The sequence below is a fragment of the Dendropsophus ebraccatus genome, chromosome 8 (genome assembly GCF_027789765.1).
Source record: "Dendropsophus ebraccatus isolate aDenEbr1 chromosome 8, aDenEbr1.pat, whole genome shotgun sequence".
Classification (NCBI taxonomy): domain Eukaryota; kingdom Metazoa; phylum Chordata; class Amphibia; order Anura; family Hylidae; genus Dendropsophus; species Dendropsophus ebraccatus.
The window spans coordinates 48,329,619-48,348,031 of NC_091461.1; the positions used below are offsets into that span (position 1 = coordinate 48,329,619).

Genomic DNA, 18,413 nt, shown 5'->3' on the forward strand with positions numbered 1-18,413 from the left:
TGGGAAGAAAACATTTTCTTACAATGTAAGATGCATATCAGTGCCAAAAAGGATGTCTATAGAAGTGTTTGATTATTTGTCGATTTCCTGGCCAGATCAATAGCCCCTATGTGTCAGGTTTATTTATTTTTTTTACCTTATGTAACACTAACATGACAGTAACATCAGACAAATGAAATACTATTTATAGACACAAGCTTAGGAAGTTTTTTCTTTTGGATTCCAATCAGATGCTATATGACTGAGGTATTCTCTCATTGCCTCTAGGGAAAAAAATATCTGACATGAAACTCACACTGTTCATATTATAGCTACATCTAAGTCTCTATTTTTACTCAATAATTGGGCATTTTGTATTTAAGGCGTTACTGTTATTTCCAGTAACTTTTGACATGTCTTCAGAAAAAGTTATGATCGCAACATTCTTATTCTTGAGATACAGATAGGGGGAAGTGTGCAGCAGTGGCTTCACTTTCTGGCTCTTAATAAAATTTAAAGGAATTATTCATGATTAGGGAAATGATTGGAAAAACAGCACCATCCATGTCCCCATTAACTTCAATTTAACCGAGCTGCAAAACCCCATCCAAACTGAGGACAAGAGTGTTGCTGGAGTCTCAGGAGTGGGACTCATTATGATCAGTAACTTTTAACATGTCCTCGAATGTGAAACGTTACTAGAAATGACAGTATTGCTTTAAGCCTTAGATAGAAATATAGCAGTAAGAAATTGACTGATTTTAATGTTATTAACTTTATAATAATAAAAATAATACTTTCTTTACAGCCACCAATGTCCATATGGACCTTCGGTGTCAAAATTCAATGTACAAATTTAAAAGTTGGCAACGTCATTACTCATGTAGTGCGAGTTGTTGTGAGGGACCGGAATGATAATTCACCCCAATTTATGCAAAGTAGTTACTACACGACAGTGAATGAGGTAAGAGAAACATGTTAATATTATTACAAAATGTGTTCATTATGTTTTATTTTTAACACCCCTAAAAAAATCCTTTAAAGGGTTGGTCCAGGGACTTTTTTTTTTTTTTTTTTTTTAAGGACCCCATGTGCTGTAAAAAAAAAAAAATCACATAATGGCCCCACCTGCTCATAATGTCTTTCTGTTTCTGATGATGTGCCAACCCTGCATGATATGCCCACTTAGCATACTAAGGTGGTTTGTTGCTGCAGTCAGTGATTGGCTGACCTGGCAGTTCCCACATAAGTGAACGGTCATTGAAAGCAAGAAATTAGCAGAAAGTACCAGACACTGCTCACCAATGGTGGGGGAACTGGGCAAAGAAGTATGGATTATTATTCTTCTTCTTCTTCTTCTTCTTCTTCTTCTTCTTATTATTATTATTATTATTATTATTATTATTATTATTATATTTATATAAAAATTATATATTTGTTTGGAGTATCCAGGGTCCTGCTAATATATATAAATATATTATATATATATATATATATATATATATATATATATATATATATATATATATATATAATATTTATATATATATATATATATATTATATTTAAATATCTATATATATATCTATATATAAATAAATATATATATATATATAATATATATATATATATATATATACATATATATGTATATATAGATATATATAGATATTTATATGTTCTATATGAAGCTGCACTTCCTAGATTATCAAGTGCCAGAGGAATGTCCCGACCAAGTAGATTCCAAACTAACAGATGCTTCCCGACACTGCAGGTTACGATACAACGTTTCGGCAGTCTTCCACCATGCTTGAAATGGCGGTGGAAGACTGCTGAAACATCGTATCGTAACCTGTTTGCTGTGCTGTGTGAATTTGGCTTAATAACTTTTGCTCACATTATCTATTTGGGGTGCTGGGAAGCATCTGTTTGTTTGGTATCTAATTATCTATCTATCTTTGTCTACTGATTATTGGAGTGTATGTCTTCCAAAATAGTGAAAAATGGATCAACGTGTATATTCAGTTTACTTTGGTTCAATAAACTTTGGTTGCGAAGATTTTCCATTATGTGGGATTTCATGGTGAAGAAATTTCTCAGCGGTTATAGTTTTTTTGCGATTTAACAAAAAATTATTGTTTTAATCCTTTTCTTTCTTTCTTTTTTTTTCATTTTCACATTACTTATGCATGGGTTTTATGACTTAAACAGTATTCCCACTGAATTTATATATTCACAAATAAACTTGTTAATTTTTAGTTAAAAATGTGTCAAATCTATTTCTCGCTGGTCCCATATGTTGCTAAGTCAGGCCATATTCACTTCATGTTTGTGTACATTTGGCATTTACATCAATGTACCCATACACTTTAATAGCAAGCATGGTGCGAACAGAGTGTCCATTTGGAATGTTTAATCTATATAAATGTTTTTAATGCATTGAAATGGAAGATAATACATAGACTTATAGTTGTTTATGTCTAGCGTATCAGATGTGTTAACAGCATGCAAGTCTAAACAGAGTATTAATTGTTGTTTATTAATTTTGAAATCTATGTTACTTTCTTGAAGATTCTATGTATTTTGCCTCTACAATTGCTTGCATCCTTTTAGTTGATGTCAAGTGGCAAACTGAAAGCAGGTCAGACAGCGCAGATTCTGATGGGGATAAAAAAAAAAAAAAAACACAAAAGCAAATATAGTAACCACATTCTGGCTGAACTTTGGAAAAAAAGATTTTTAATGAAGTTGAAAGAGATATTCACCTTCACACATCTGTACAATTAGTCTCTTAATATGCAGAAGTGATTAAAATAGTGTTATCTGAAATATTGTGCCCGGATTATTGTCCTTGAAATCTGTTATCAACATGTAGGCACCATTTCAACTTGGGGAGCTCATTGAGCTTCAGAGAACTGGTAAATCATCAACCATGGTGCTTAAAATTCTATAATAGATATTGCATACATCTTAAAGGGAACCTTTTACGTGGTGTTTTGGGGCAGAGCCCGTCCGACCCCCCGTAGAGCCCCGGATACTTACTCGTTCCTGGAAGACCCCGTCCCGGGATGGAGATATCGCCATCAGAAGCTGAGCGTGTGCTGTATGCTAATTACCAGAGATGAGTCAGACGTCCATAGAAAATGACTGGAGCCGTCATTTTCTAGGGGCGTCGGATTCATCTCTGGTGAGCCGTGCGCACAGCTTCCTACAGCGATATCTCTGTCCCGGGACCGGGTCCAGGAGCGGAACTTCCAGGAACTAGTAAGTATCCAGGGCCCCACGGGAAGGGGGGGGGGGGCGACGTCATACCGTGGAGGGAATTCCAGTTCTTGAGCACCGGCCCCTGACCCGTGGATAGAACGGCGCCGGACACTGGACCTGGACTGCGGATCGAAAAACGGACCGCGGCACCAGCTTGCCTGGGACAGCGCCGCTCTATCCCTGTGTCAGATTAAAGAGGTACATCCTCTTTAAGAAAATATAAGATTGGGACAATAGGACTATCTCAGAAAACCTCTTCATATTTTGGTGAGTCAGCCGTACCGTAAGTTGGTGGGTTTGGCTGTTTTTTGAGAAAAGTATATGGGGACCTTATAAGAGCAAAATAAGCAAGACGGTTGAAGGTACAAATGTACACCACAAAGCAATTTTCACTGTCCCTCCATATTAACACAATCGACAATGAAAATCAGACCTTTTAGCTAGCTGACAAAAAATTATTTGATCAGTGCAATTCCAAAACCACATACATTGGCCCACATTTAATAAAACTGTCTAGGGGCAAACTTAGACTAGACAATCTTTAAATGTGCCACATTCATCAGGCTGTTTAATTTGTCGCACTTAAAGGCCTCATTCGAACTATGTATTATTTTTTTTTTGTATTTATTTTTGTTAGGTGGATAGAACTGTGCTGGTGCCGTGGTCCTTTTTTTGAAGCATAGTCCAGTTCCCAGATACGGCGCCGTTCTATTGAGCCCCGCCCGGAGCCACGGTTCAAAAAAAGGACAGACACCGGCTTTCCCACACCGTCTCTGTTCTATCCATGTGAAAAAGCAAATGTACTGCTGTACATTCACTTTAATCACAGCGGCCAATCGCATTAACTACTATGGAATCCTGGCCACAGTGTATACACACTGTATACACTCTGGAAGGGATTCCGTGTGGCCGCGCAGAAAATTGACATGTCTATTTTGTGCAGCCACGTGGAATAGACTATGCAGACAATGTAAAGTATGGTGCACTTTACATAGTCTGCTACTGCTAATTGCAGCATTCCAATAATAAAAAAGTTATGTTGACAAGTACCGGTCGGGCTGAACATTTCAGACAGCAGACTTTCTGCGACAGAACGGCCGCTGTTTTACAGCATGTGATCATGGCCAAAGACTGTGGGCCATATGTATCATCCTGCGAACGGATGATTTTCGGCGGAAAGTGCCGATTTGCATATTTTTTTATACGCAAATGGCCGATTTGCGAATAAAATATTCGCAAATCGCCACTTTCCGCCGAGTATGCCAGGGGGTGGAAAGGGGGCGTGTAGTGGGCGGAACGGAGGGCGCAGACTCAGATTCTTCGCGATTTACCATCCGTTCCGCCCAAATATACGCCGAAAACCTACTCCAGTCCTCAGCTGGCGTAGGTTTTCGGCGGTGCGCACCGGCGCGCACGGGATTTATGTAGAGGCAGTCCGCCTCTACATAAATCTCCGTAGCGCCGGAGCTGCGGGGGCATTTTTAAGTCCGGCGTAAAAAACGCCGGACTTAATAAATGCCCCCCTGTGTGTTTGTTGCGAGAAAGTTTACACTGTCTATTACTGGGATTGAAGACAAACATGAAAACAATCATTTTATGCTGGAAACATTCAATTATTGGTGTCTGGAGCTGTAAAGAATTTTACTAATATGGCTAGTAATGATGACCATTTGATATTTTTTTGTGTCAATATAGTATACAATAGTACTGTAGGTCTGAAATTCTTACTGCATTAATGTTCTACTATATTGAAGATCTGCTATTTCTTTTTTCTTTCTTTTTTTTCAAAAATTCCTATTGGCGAATTCAAGACTTATTTTAAGTATGCTTTACAGCAGTACTGGCAACATTTTTGTCTCTTTTTGCTGACACCACACATTTTACATACACAGCAGCATGTAGCCTTGGTCAAAGTCAATAGGATTTTTTCATCATAGTGGAATCTGATTTGATTGTTCTGAATTGCTATTTCCACAATATAAAAAAATCTATGCTAGCTTTTAGAGTATTATAGAGATTGAATTCTTAGAGGTGTTTAGAATTGTATTCTGCACAAGGACAGAGCATTATCTTTTTGCATAGGAAGGTGTTAGTCTACACTCTATTATCCTTACCTTAATGATCACATATAATATCCAATAGTCTTTTCAGCAAATACCCTATAGAGCTTTTGCTGAATTTAATTCAAGACACAGAGGATCATGGGCAGAGTAAGATATAAGACATGCTTCTTTTTGTTTTTACTTTTGCTCTTTGAGATTTTAACTGAAATAAAATTGACATTTACATTTTTTAAAACATTTTTAATGTGTTTTTGTTCCTCAGCAATCAAGGTCTTTTTTTCATCACAAATAACTGTAATTTTACAAAACATGGGGCAGGCATGTGGGCATCACTGGTGCATCAACAGTTGTAATGTCACCAAAGCGCCTAATTTTCCTACAGGATTCCAGAAAAACTAGGTCGATAAGTAAAAGAACTCCCTTCTAGCTATAAGCAAACATGTTCGTATGTTCATACGAACATGAGGCTAAATGTTCGTGTTCGCCGATCACGAACAAGTAGTTTGATGTTCAGAATGGGTATGATAATCATTTTAGAATGTATTCAAACTTGGTAACGTACGCCACTGCGTAATTTGCGCTTTGCACATGATATTCTATATGCATGTGCGTAACTCTAGACCGAAACATAAGCAATCTGTACACAACTGTGGCGTAATGTATGCTTTCACTGTACATTTGTTATTTGTTCGGAAATGTTCGGCAAATACAAACACAAACACAAACCGATCACAATCATTTTATTTTATGTTCGTCTTCGGGATCCGAACCGAACATCGGGATGTTCACTTATCACTGCTCCCTTCCAGCTTAGGGTTCTGTGCTCTATGGGAACATAAGGGCTGGTCCATACTGCTCCGTTTGTGCCTGGAAAAGCTGGATAAAGTCCTAGGAAACTTGTCCCAGTTTACAAGGACTTGATCTAGTTTTTCCAGGCATCTGGAGTAAAGTGGCATGGATTGTCATAGAGTTTGAAGGCAGATAGCTGGCACACTGCCCCCTGAGCCTAGCATATGTGTTCAAATAGGCCTTAACTAAAAAAAATAAAAAAAAAATAAGAAAAAGCCTGTACCTGATCCCCTACTGATGACTCTTTAATAGTTCTTTCTGGTTCCCACTCAATCACTGTTGAAAATTAGTTTTCAGAATTAATATACTTTATTCCAAAAATTGGCATACATTGTAGTGGAAGTCAATGCCAGCTTTCTACTCGCTCAGATTTTAGTTTATGGTGCATAGAAAGCCAAAGATGCACCAAATGTATTAGACGTGTGTTTTCCCTAATAAATTTAGAGCATCATACTCCCAACGGACATCTGTTTAAGACTGGCATACGAAGCTCCATTCTAAGTAAATCTCCCTATTTATCTTAATTCCATACACTATAATGATGTATCAGTTTAGCCGCCAACTACAAGCCACTCAGAACAATTTAATGTTGCTGCTAAATGTTTGAACACTTGAATTCAGTAGAGGAAGATGAATGCTATTCTGGACATTGAATGTCCTTTTTGAAATGCATTTGTTTGTTAAATTACTTTAAAGCCTAGGGATAAAAGTCTTTGCTTTGTATACAAAAAGTCAATCATTTAAAAAGACAAACACAGCTGTGTTATTTGGAAAGAAGCGTCTAACTAAGTTTATTATGGAAATTTACCAACAGTCCCAGACATCTCATATTATTTTTGTCTTGATTTTTATTCAAGCCGAACGACTCTCATTTGTGATTGTTTAAAAAAAATATTCCTTTCTCTTGGAAGTATCAAGGGAAAAATCATACTTTAATGACATTGAATGCCTTTCATACTAATGAATTTCTAAAATAATTATACAAGATTATTTAAGAGGAATATGTGAATGGTGCAGAGTTAATTAGTTTCTTTATTGTAATCATTTATTATAACATTTCTTTTTTTTTTGTATCACTTCCAAAATATTGCAATATCACTACAGTATAAAGAATCTTTTAAAATTGTCATTGCCATGTATTAAGGGATATCCATGCCATACATTTGTTGGAGAAATTTCTCTGACTGAAAATCATTTCCATTCATCTGGATGGAGTTGTTTTGGCGACATACACATGGATTTTAAGTCACTTTCAGGTGATTGAGAGAGTTGCATCAGCTGGGATGGGCATTTTCCTCCGAGTCGTGACATCATCACAACTCTGGGGAAAATGCATTCCAGCAGGGTTCTATATAATTGTTTTTAGAATTGAAGAAACAGGGTTAAACTGACCTGCAAAGCATCCACGTGTAATATTTATAATATATTTGAACATAGAACATGAACACAGACATTTATGGCAAAATAACTAACCATGATGTTTATTTAGAGGGGACCTCACCAAACAAAGGCATGATTTCATGTTTCTGCATCTAGGAGGGAATGGCAAGAGTTTGTTTACTTAGTCCCAATACAATAATTTAATAATTGGACATTTCCATCACTAGTTGTCATGAAAAGTCAATAGATTCAATAATTGCGCTGTGTATTATAAGAAACCCTGAAAATCAGTAATTCTAAATAGTGGTCTTTTGCCACGATTCAAGAAATATATTTCAAACCCACATAAATCCAAAAGTTTGCAAAGAAGAGAGACTTTTAGCTTAAGACCTCATGAGTTAATACTCTCTGAAAAGTAAAATTTCCTTTGAAATAGTTATGGTAATACACAGTGCACATATGTAATTACCCATTGCCCTATATACTGTATGTTATTTATGTAGAGCTACCCAATTATTCCAGAGAAGTTGCAACAGAAGACTGTATGCAACAAGATAGGACTTTTTGACTCCGTGAGCTTTCATGTTGTTCTCATACATTGTATGTTCTTGTACAGTTAAGGGTTATACATTAGCAGTAACCCATTTACACATTGACATACTGTATGAGGAAATAAAGAAGGAAACATGTCATGAAAAATCTAGTAAACCATGTACAGATATATCTGTCTTACCCATCTCACTTTGATATCTGTACTTCAAGACAAAATGAATAAACACACACTTTTTATCTGTGTTGTATGTGTGGTTTTACTTTATCATGGTGAAATGTGACATATGGTAATCTAAAAAGCACTGTAATTTATTTATTTTTTTTATCTTTTTGCATCGATTTGTTGTTCAACAGTAAACATTACATATAGAGAATCATATAAATGTGTGTACAAATATAAGATGTTTCCATTTATTTTTTAGATTTTTTTTTTTATTATCAATTATCTTTTGTATTTTAAACCTTAAAGTTATTTCTAAGTCTAAAAATCAAAAGGAAACAATATACGGGCAGACTGAATGTGCCAGGTGGTCTTTTTCTGTTAATCACCTGTGTTTCTATGTAAAATTCTTTGAAGAGAGCATCAAAACAACTTTCCATTTATGAATAGTGAAAACAAAAATGAAAACTTTGCAATATATGTGTTTATTTTTTAATGTGCCAGGCTGGGATTAAAAGTAAAGAAAAAACATCACTCACCTTTCCCAACGCCCACTCTGCTGCCATTCTGATGCCCCCCATTAACTTCCATGTCCTGATCCCTAATAAATTACAAAAATACACTGCCAGACAATCACTAAATAAAAAAAAAATATATATTGAAAATTAAAAACAACCCATTCACCTCTTCACAACAGCTAATCTAGTCATCTTGCTACATTGGAATTCCGTATTGGCCCTAAATTAAGAAATGGAGAAATAAGGTGGACCAAATCACGAAGTATCTCACCAAATCTGTAAGGATTAGTTAGCCAGAGCCATCTAAAGCAACCAATGTTGTGATATTAAGTCATGGCCAACTCCTTAGTTCAGAGACAGATGAGCCACAGCAAGAGCTGGTATTACATGGAAAATTTTTCGCCGGTTAACAATAAACAATCTCAAACAACCACTATGACAAATGATCTTAAATCATTCACCCTATTGCACAGTAGGATGATCGTTACTTATGGTTGTTCTTGCACTTATCCTTTCCTGGCTGATAGACCAGGAAACGACCTAACAAAGTGTTATTACACCGGGCGATGTTCGAAAAATTTGTGAACAATCAACAGTGAAAATAGATCCAGATTCTATCAATCAATGATTTCTCATTGGTCATTTAATAGTTGCCTGATATTACACAAAACGATTATCATTTAAATTTGAATGATTAAACGATTTTTCGAACGATAATCATCCTGTGTAATACGGCCCTTACTCTTCCCATACAGAACACAGAAATGCTCAGATATACCGAATGTTCCCATGTGTCAGAAGGACGCAAAGGCAGATGCGAGATACAGTGAGGGACTGGGCTACTTGGGGCCCACCAGGGGAAATGATCCTGGGGCCCCACCAATGAAAAACCAATGAGATGCAACATGCTGACCCAGTTCTATGCTAGATTGATCTGTGTCCACCACTATTTGAACTACAGCTCTCAGAATGCCCTACACTTATTCAGCAATGAGGGTGTGCTGGGAGTTGTAGTTCCAGAGAGGACAATTCTTTAATAATTGATGGTTGTGTGGAGGCTTCTGGTAGCTGCAGTCTGTCACAATCATCATCCCTGAAGATTCATCAAGAAATCCCTTTACAGCCTCAGTGATTAGCAGAGGATTGTCCATTTAGATATACTACAACTCCCATCATATCCTGAGGACTGTGTGCTGTCAGTAAATGCTGGGAGTTGTAGTACCTGCAGCTGTTGTAGTTGGAGGATCCAAGGTGTACTGTATACTGGATGCTTTTTGGGACACCAGAATACATAGTTCTGTAGGGGATCAGTGTATGGAAACACCAGCACTCACATAATACATACCAGGAGGCCATGATGTAACAAACAGTTCATCCGACCAACTGACCCAAGTATTAATAGAAAAATGAGAATGCTAATGTACTACTCCAATAAATGTGTAAACAACAAAGCAAGGTAGTGCTGGTCTCTATATAAGCATATATATATATATATATATATATATATATATATATATATATATATATATGTATCATGCAGCCTAGAGACATGCACAGTATGTATATTACCAGTAACATGTAGTCAAGGTTGGGGCTCAGTGTATCCCGGGCTCCATGTTACTGGTGATATACATACTGTGCCCCTGCTTGTGTTTGCACTCTGACATCTTTATGTCTGTAGGCTGCATGATACATATATAGCTTACAGTATATATAGACCAGCACTACCTTGCTGTATTGTTTACATACAGTATGTATTGGAGTAGTACATTAACATTCTCATTTTTCTATATTGGGCCCTGTTCATACTGGGGTCAGTTGGTCTGAGGGGCTGTTTGTTACATCATGGCCTCTTTGTATGTGTCATGTTTTTAGTGTTTTTTGCATGTTGTGTACTATTTCCAATAAAGATTTTTGGGTATTACATTTATTGGTGCAGGGCTATAAAGAAGAAACATCCCATTGTTAAACAACCTGATCAACTGTTATATTTATTGGTGCAGTGCTGGTGTCTTTCTATAGCTTGTCTCTTTATCTTTTAATTTGACATATATACACCCTGCACCCCCACACTATATCTATTCACACACACTGCAGATTCAGTCACACACATACACATACAGTATATACACCCTGCATCTACAGTCACATTTTAGCAGGGAGAGGAGGACCAGCATGCTGGGGCCCACTGAGGGCCCAAGGAGAGCTGTTCATGGATTTGCCTGTATCAGGGGACCCTGGAACTTGCTTTCATCTGACTGGGAAAGATCACCCAGGCCCCAGTCAGATGACAGCTCTGCAGGGGCCCATCAACAGGCAGGAAGGGGGAGGGGCCCACCGGGGAAACCCCCGGTTCCCTGATAGCTCAGTGTGAGGCTGGGGAGATATAACTGAAACTGGATGATTGGACATCAGATATTGAAGGTGTATAGGGGCCTTTGGGCTATAAAGAGGAAACATCCCATTGTTAAACAACCTGATCAACTGTTACTAATCTGGTGCAAATCGACTATTAGACTCTCTAACAACTAGATAATTTATTTATCACCCTTCCCCCAAGGGTATAAGGGGTTTCAGATATAGGCTGGGTTCACACTACGTATATTTCAGTCAGTATTGTGGTCCTCATATTGCAACCAAAACCAGGAGTGGAATAAAAACACAGAAAGGCTCTGTTCACACAATGTTGAAATTGAGTGGATGACCGCCATATAACAGTAAATAACTGCCATTATTTCAATATAACAGCCGTTGTTTTAAAATAACAGCAAATATTTGCCATTAAATGGCAGCCATCCACTCAATTTCAACAGTGTGTAAACAGATCCTTTCTGGGTTTTGAATCCACTCCTGGTTTTGGTTGCAATATGAGGACCACAATACTGACTGAAATATACGTAGTGGGAACACAGCCTACTGTAGGTCTATACTGGTCCGACTCTGAATGCTCAGATCATACCAGTTTAACTTGCGACCTCATCAGAAAAATATTGCTTACAATGGGATTGCCCCCCTTGTAATTTGAATATTTGATAGAAATGAGCAATTTATCTAATATTTTCAATGCACCTGACTGTGTTATAAAAAATCTGCTTTGCTTGTTTTCACTATAAAACATTTTTCCATACCTTTTTTATTGCTTCCTCCCCCCAACAACTTCTGTGGCCTGAAAGTAGAAAGGAAGCCAGTTTAATTTAAAGGTGGGAAAATAAGACGTGTTGTAAGTTGAAGCACATTTTATATAGCCATTTTACAATCCTCACACAGGCAAAAAGGTTGCAGGGTGACAAATGAAACATAGAGTCATTTGGGCTTATTGACATGCTCCATTGAAGTTATGTAATGGGTATTTAAGTAATTGTGGTAATGTAACCAGTAACATGACATAAATGCCCTGCCACAAATGTTTACTATATGTACTGTGCAAAGCTTTGTTGACTGCATACAGAATGAACAGGTTGCCTTTCATTGCAATTGCCAATTCAATAATATCGAGCCTAAGGGCATGTAATAAATGCCATCAACCCTTCATTCAATGTGCCTGATAAGCATGTATACTGTATATTGTACCGTACACTCTAAGGCTACGTTCACACACTGTAATGACAACAGCCGTTGTTAGCAGTGTCAAACAATGTTCATTATTTTCTGCGGCCGCAGTTCAACAACGGCCTTTGTGTCTTCCGTGTGTATACTATGTAATATAATCTCAACAAGTTTAAATATTTGAATACTAAAAGGTTCAGAGCATGTAGTTCTTAAAAATCACTGGGAAAAAAATATTAAAAGTATCACACAATTAACAGTTTGAGTGGGTAGATATAAAGCCAACTGAGTACTACCTTAATTGCATTGTACAATGATCGGACAGCACGGAAATAAGTAAAAGTCCCCAGCTGCTTCTTGGTGGTAAGAAGGGACCTGAGACGTGATGTGAACACTGCTATAGAAGCTGAATAACTTAGCAGGCCTCCCATATCAAGTCCCAGGTCCCTTCTTATCACCAGGAAGCATTTGGTATTTTCAGTCTGACACAGTGCTCTCTGTTGTCTTCTCTAGCCGAGACAGGAACTGGCCAGAGCAGAAGAGATTTTCTATGTGGCTTCCCATAGAAAACCTCTCCTACTCTGAAGAGTTCCTGTCTCGGCCAGAGATATCAGCAGAGAGCACTGTGTCAGACTGAAAATAAAACAACACTTCCTGCAGGACATACAGCACCTGATATGAATGGGAAGACTTGAAATTTTTGAATAGAAGTAAATTACAAATCTACTGTATATAACTTTCTGACACCAGTTGATTTGAAAGAAAAAGATATTCGCTGGATAACCTCTTTAACACCAACTGGCACTTGTGGACAGAGCCAGCAGATGGAAAAACGCACTGCTGCTCACACTAAAGCTTTGCCACACACATTAAAGTCCCCTCCATGTTAACATAGTTTCACCCGCACCCAATTCCCGCAGTTACTGCAACATGCTCCTGCCCCCCCCCCCTTAATCTGTGGAAGTTATTAGCACAGATGGGGAGAAGCCAGAGAGAAGAAGAGTTAGGATCTTTAATGTTTCATACAAACCACATGGTTAACAGCACAAAATGAAAAAAATATTTTAAAAAATGACATTTTTTTTCATACCATCTCAAAAGGAAATAATAGTTAATCAAAAAGATTTATGTACCCTAAAATGTTAAAATTACAACTCCTCCCACAAAAAAAACACAAAACACTAAAAAAATAAATAAATAGAAAAACAAATTGCAATGTAACCCACCTTCCTCAACTCCCAAAATAAACTCATCTGTAAATAGGATAAAGGAGGATGATTCCAAATCTGTAATTTGTATCTTTCTACTCTTGTGCATTTTGCTGCTGTAAGCCTACACACTGAGCATGTTGGTGAGAGAACTACTTAGCTCAAGAATATAGGACTACTTAGACTTCTTTGAATGCAAGAAAGATGAAGATTCAGGATCAACTTTTGTTCATTCTATTGACTGATAACTTAAGTTGTCTAAAGTTTAAGAAGTGTTTTGGAGGAGTCCCTTTAAAATTAAAACGGAAGCATTTTATTCGGTTTGTTCATTGTTGTTGATGTGTGGTGTTAAAAAGGCTCAAGAACTCTAAAAACTCTTTGAAGCCTTCAGAAACAGGAACTTATGATTGGAAAGGGATTCAAATAGATTGCGAAATTGTTGTAGATCAAGCCAAACTCATTTTAGGAAGCACCAAGGATGTGCACTTCAGACAAAGGAATTGTATTTTGCAACGTGTGGAAAGACTGCCTGATAATCAGAGGTCGACATACTGTATATACCCTATCAGGTGAAGCATAATAAGGAAGATATATGTGCACTTGACCAACAATACACAGTATATAATTCATGAAAATAGTTTTTACTGTGTGCGCAATAACAAGTGTAAATTCTGTAATGTCATTGAAGATAGCTCGGTGCATTATTTATGTCATATTGATTTATTTGTTTTAAGCCATACCTTAAAACATTCAGGAACTATCCTACAGGTTGTCAGTATTGCCTTTATTTGAAAGCAGCCCAGGATTTATCAACATGTTTACTGTAGATAAGCTTTGTGTTCCCGAAGAACACTGTTATCAGCTGTCATTTCCTCTACCCAAACTCATTAACTTGACATTTGGCAATCCCTGTCATAGCCTGCAACTTAAAGGCGCTCTATAGTGGCTCGTCTTTTCTTTCTGCAGTTATGATTGCTAAGCAGATTGAAACTAAGGTGTTTTTGTTTGTTTTTTTAACTTGTTCAGCAGTGTATAAATAAGAGTAGTAAGCTGACGTGGTACATCTGACTGTAGTTTCATGTGGATCATGTCCATATGTTACAATAATCCCTCACGTTAAAACTAGAAATGAGCAAATCTACAGTAAGTTCGGGTTTGTGTGCACCCTGACGCTTGGTATTTAAATCTCATTGGCTGGAGAAGATGAATGCAGCCCTAGAGCTGTCTTAAAAACATGGATATACCATACAGAGAGAAAAGGGAAACAGTAAATGGCACACCCACAAACGTATGATAAATATTTTAGCAATTACATCTATATTATCACAAATGTTTTAAAAACACAAAGCAAAAATGGACACACACTTAAAAACACTTAAAAAACCCCATAAGGGTAAACCATCACATGGAAAATGCATGAAAATATACATGTCGCTCCCACCGGAGCCCCAAACAAATAGTACTCCAGTCCCTGTGTATTGAAATAACCAGCTACATCCAATGTTCTGTCCCTCCAAATGACAACCTATATAAAGTGCAAATGCTCACATAAATAGTATAAATAAATCAATAGAAAAATAAATAGAAAAAAATCATGAAAGCATACATAAAGTGACTATATGCTATTGCACCTTAAGTATCTGAGAGTCAGTAGCTGCAAAAAAGAGATGGAATGTATATGATAATAAATCACCCAGGGCTCTGAGATGGGGCTCCGGACTGCAAACGCTACGCGTATCGTCATATCACGTGACTTCGTCAGGGATTACCCAGCATCCCGTGTATACTCATATAGCAGCTCCCACCTCTCTTTTGTATAGTGGAAAACATGGATATAGCCATAGGCGTTTGGGTCTGCACATACCGAAACTTACTTTAAGTGCACTTATCTCTAGTTAAAACCACAGTCAGTTTACAGTTGTCAAAATGATGGTAATAACTAGAGATGAGCGAACAGGCCGAGGTTCGGGTTCGTATGAACCTGAACTCACGGCTTCTAAGTCCTGCTGTCTGCCCGCTCCGTGGAGAGGGTGGATACAGCCTGAGGAACGCCTGGAAAACTTGGATACAGCCTATGGCTATGGCTGTACCCCAGTTTTCCAGGCGGTCCTCAAGGTTGTATCCACCCTCTCAACGGAGTGGGCAGACAGCGGGAATCAGAAGCTGAGAGTTCAGGTTCAAATGAACCTGAACTTCAGCCGGTTCCCTCATCTCTAGTAATAACAATCGACTTCTCGATTGTGAAGTGCAAAAAGTAGTGTAAAATGGAAATACATGCACTTGGTGCTGTATGTCATCCTATGTTTTCTACCTGTAGTACCAACCAGCTTTTAACAGCTCTTTCACACGATTTATAAGGACATTTGGGAGAATTTACTAAACTTTTTACTGTTTTACACCAGATGCGCATTTTTATTTTACCAAACCCGTAATCCCCCTTCCCCTTATGTGCTATGCTGAATTTATCAAGAGGTGCATGCACCGCAGTCTTAGAGCTGGCATAGATTTTAACCATAATTTACTATGCCCAACTGCAGGTATAAATTATAATACCCATTGTTCAAAGGTAGAACATGCCTTCCCATGTGCAAGGCTGCAGACCCTCCCTACCCACTTAGCGAGCAGGGACACAAAACCTTAAAAAGATGCACATTATTATTATTTTTTTTTTATCAGTACTTTGTATAGTGTATACACAGCTCTAAGGGGAAAGCCAGAAAAGTACAAAGCACTTTTATTATTATTTATATCTCAAAACCAGTGTGCTCTGGGGCCAGAAACCTGTGGTGTATAGATAACACAAGATCTACCATTAACAATAGGTGACTTCCAGCTCACCTTCACCCTTTTGCTGCCCTTTAGCCCATGCAAGTCACATAACATGCCTATAAAACTGCTAATATCTCCCTTTTGTGCATGGGGCACTGAGGATGAAGTTAAGGGTCCTTTACACCACAGATATCTGACAAATTTTCTGCCAGATTTCTGAGACTTACCTTCATCCTCAGTGCCCCGTTGTTAGGAATGTGACTTTGCGCTCCTCGGTCTGTGCCAGGCGGCCAAGGAAGCGCTGAATTTCTGTCTGTGTTTGCATATGAATTGTGTCTGAACTGTGTTTTACTTTTCAGCCACACCTGCCTTGCCTGTTAGACTTCTGGCAGTGCAGGGGTTACTGCACTGCTAGGTCTGTTCAGCTGAGCTTGGTGCTGGGATCAGGGCTGCTCCAATCAGCTGCTGGACCTAACCTCTGATCCTGGATAAAAAGCAGTCAGATCCTCAGTTCCCTGCTGGCTATTAGTTGTTACTAGTCCCAGCTCCCCTGCTCCTTTCCCAGCGTTCCCTGTCCTAATCCCCTTGCTATTGCTCTGCCCGTGTTCTGACCTCTTGCTTGACATTTAAGTATCCGCTCTCCTTCTGATTTTGTACTGCGTTGTCTGTTTGGTTTTGACCCTGCTTGTTGACTATCCTCCATTGTGTTTTGTTTGTCTGTCTATGTTTTGTGTATTCACCTACGCAGTGTAGGGACCGACTCCGTGGTTGTCCGCGACCGTTTAGAGTCGACCTAGGCAAGTAGGCAGATGACAGTGGGTGGGTTCAGATCTAGGGCTCACTGTCTCTTGTCTTGTCTACGCCTGCCAGTCCTGACAGAATAGCCAGCCTTAAAAAAAAAAAAAAATAATAATTTCAGTCACCTTGCATCATGGACGCCATGAAGGCTCTGGTTAACCAGATGCAAGGTCTGAACACGCTGGTTCAGAACCTTGCTGAGCGCGTCCAGGAGCAAGAGACTGCACCGCGTCAGGTGACCATGACCACCCCTCTACCTCTAGAACCTCCTGTGCAGCTCCCTGAAAAGTTTAAGGGAGACAGGATGAGTTTCCGTACATTCAGAGAGGGGTGCAAGTTGTTTTTTTGTTTGTGCCCCTGCTCTTCTGGAGGCTAGGACCAAAGGGTGGGCATTATTATGTCCCTCTTGCAGGGTCCTCCTCAGGAGTGGGCTTTTTCATTGTCCCCTGGATCCATGGAGTTGACCTCCGTGAATCAATTTTTTGCTGCCCTAGGGCTATTATATGATGACCCAGACCAGGCAGCAGTAGCAGAGCATCAGCTTACTTCTCTGAGACATGGTAAAAGACCTGTAGAATAATATTGTGCTGAGTTCCGGCAGTGGTGTGTACCATCCGGCTGGAACGATCCAGCTCTGCGTTGCCAGTTCCGGATGGGGTTGTCGGATCAGCTTAAAGATCTATTCGTAGTGTACCCTACCCCTGATACTTTAGAGGGGACCATGACATTAGCCATACGGGTGGACAAACGACTCAGAGACAGACGCAGAGAGAAAGACCCCCTTGAATCTTCTAAAACCCTGTCCTCTGCTGTTTCTACTCCTAAGTTTAGTCCTTCTGTTCCCCGATTGCAAGATGAACCCATGCAACTCGGGGTTGCGGATGCCAAGATTAGACGGGCTTACCGCCTACAACATAATCTCTGCTTGTACTGTGGACAGGCCGGACACCGGGTGAGGGAATGTACCTCCAGACCAGAACCACCTCCGGAAAAACTCCAGCGCCTGAGTGACGATCGAGGGGGTCACTCAGGTGCCCAGGTACCTCTTGAAAAGAAAAACAAATTAATGTTGCCTATTTCTTTGTTTTTGGGAGACAAATCTCTGGGAATATGCCCGCTTCAGCTTAGATGTCCGTTGACTATTACTGGTGCTGATTTTACACCCCTGGCCCAGGGTAAAGTCAGGTACATTACTTCTTCTATGGAGGTGCAGGTTGGGTCAGTACACAAGGAGATTCTTGATTTTCTGGTCATGGATAACTTGTCTTCTGACATAATTTTGGGTTTGTCCTGGTTGGAACAACATAATCCTGTATTTGATTGGTCC

The 18,413-nt window shown here is 38.8% G+C and overlaps 1 protein-coding gene across 1 annotated transcript in view; it reads left to right on the top strand.

Moving 5' to 3' along the window:
* The window catches only part of PCDH15 (protocadherin related 15), a 796,162-nt gene that overhangs the window by 95,012 nt on the left and 682,737 nt on the right, over positions 1-18,413 (top strand). The window contains exon 4 of the mRNA XM_069981835.1: positions 788-943. Within this exon, the coding sequence (XP_069837936.1) occupies positions 788-943 (156 nt within the window). The remainder of the gene's footprint in view (positions 1-787; positions 944-18,413) is intronic.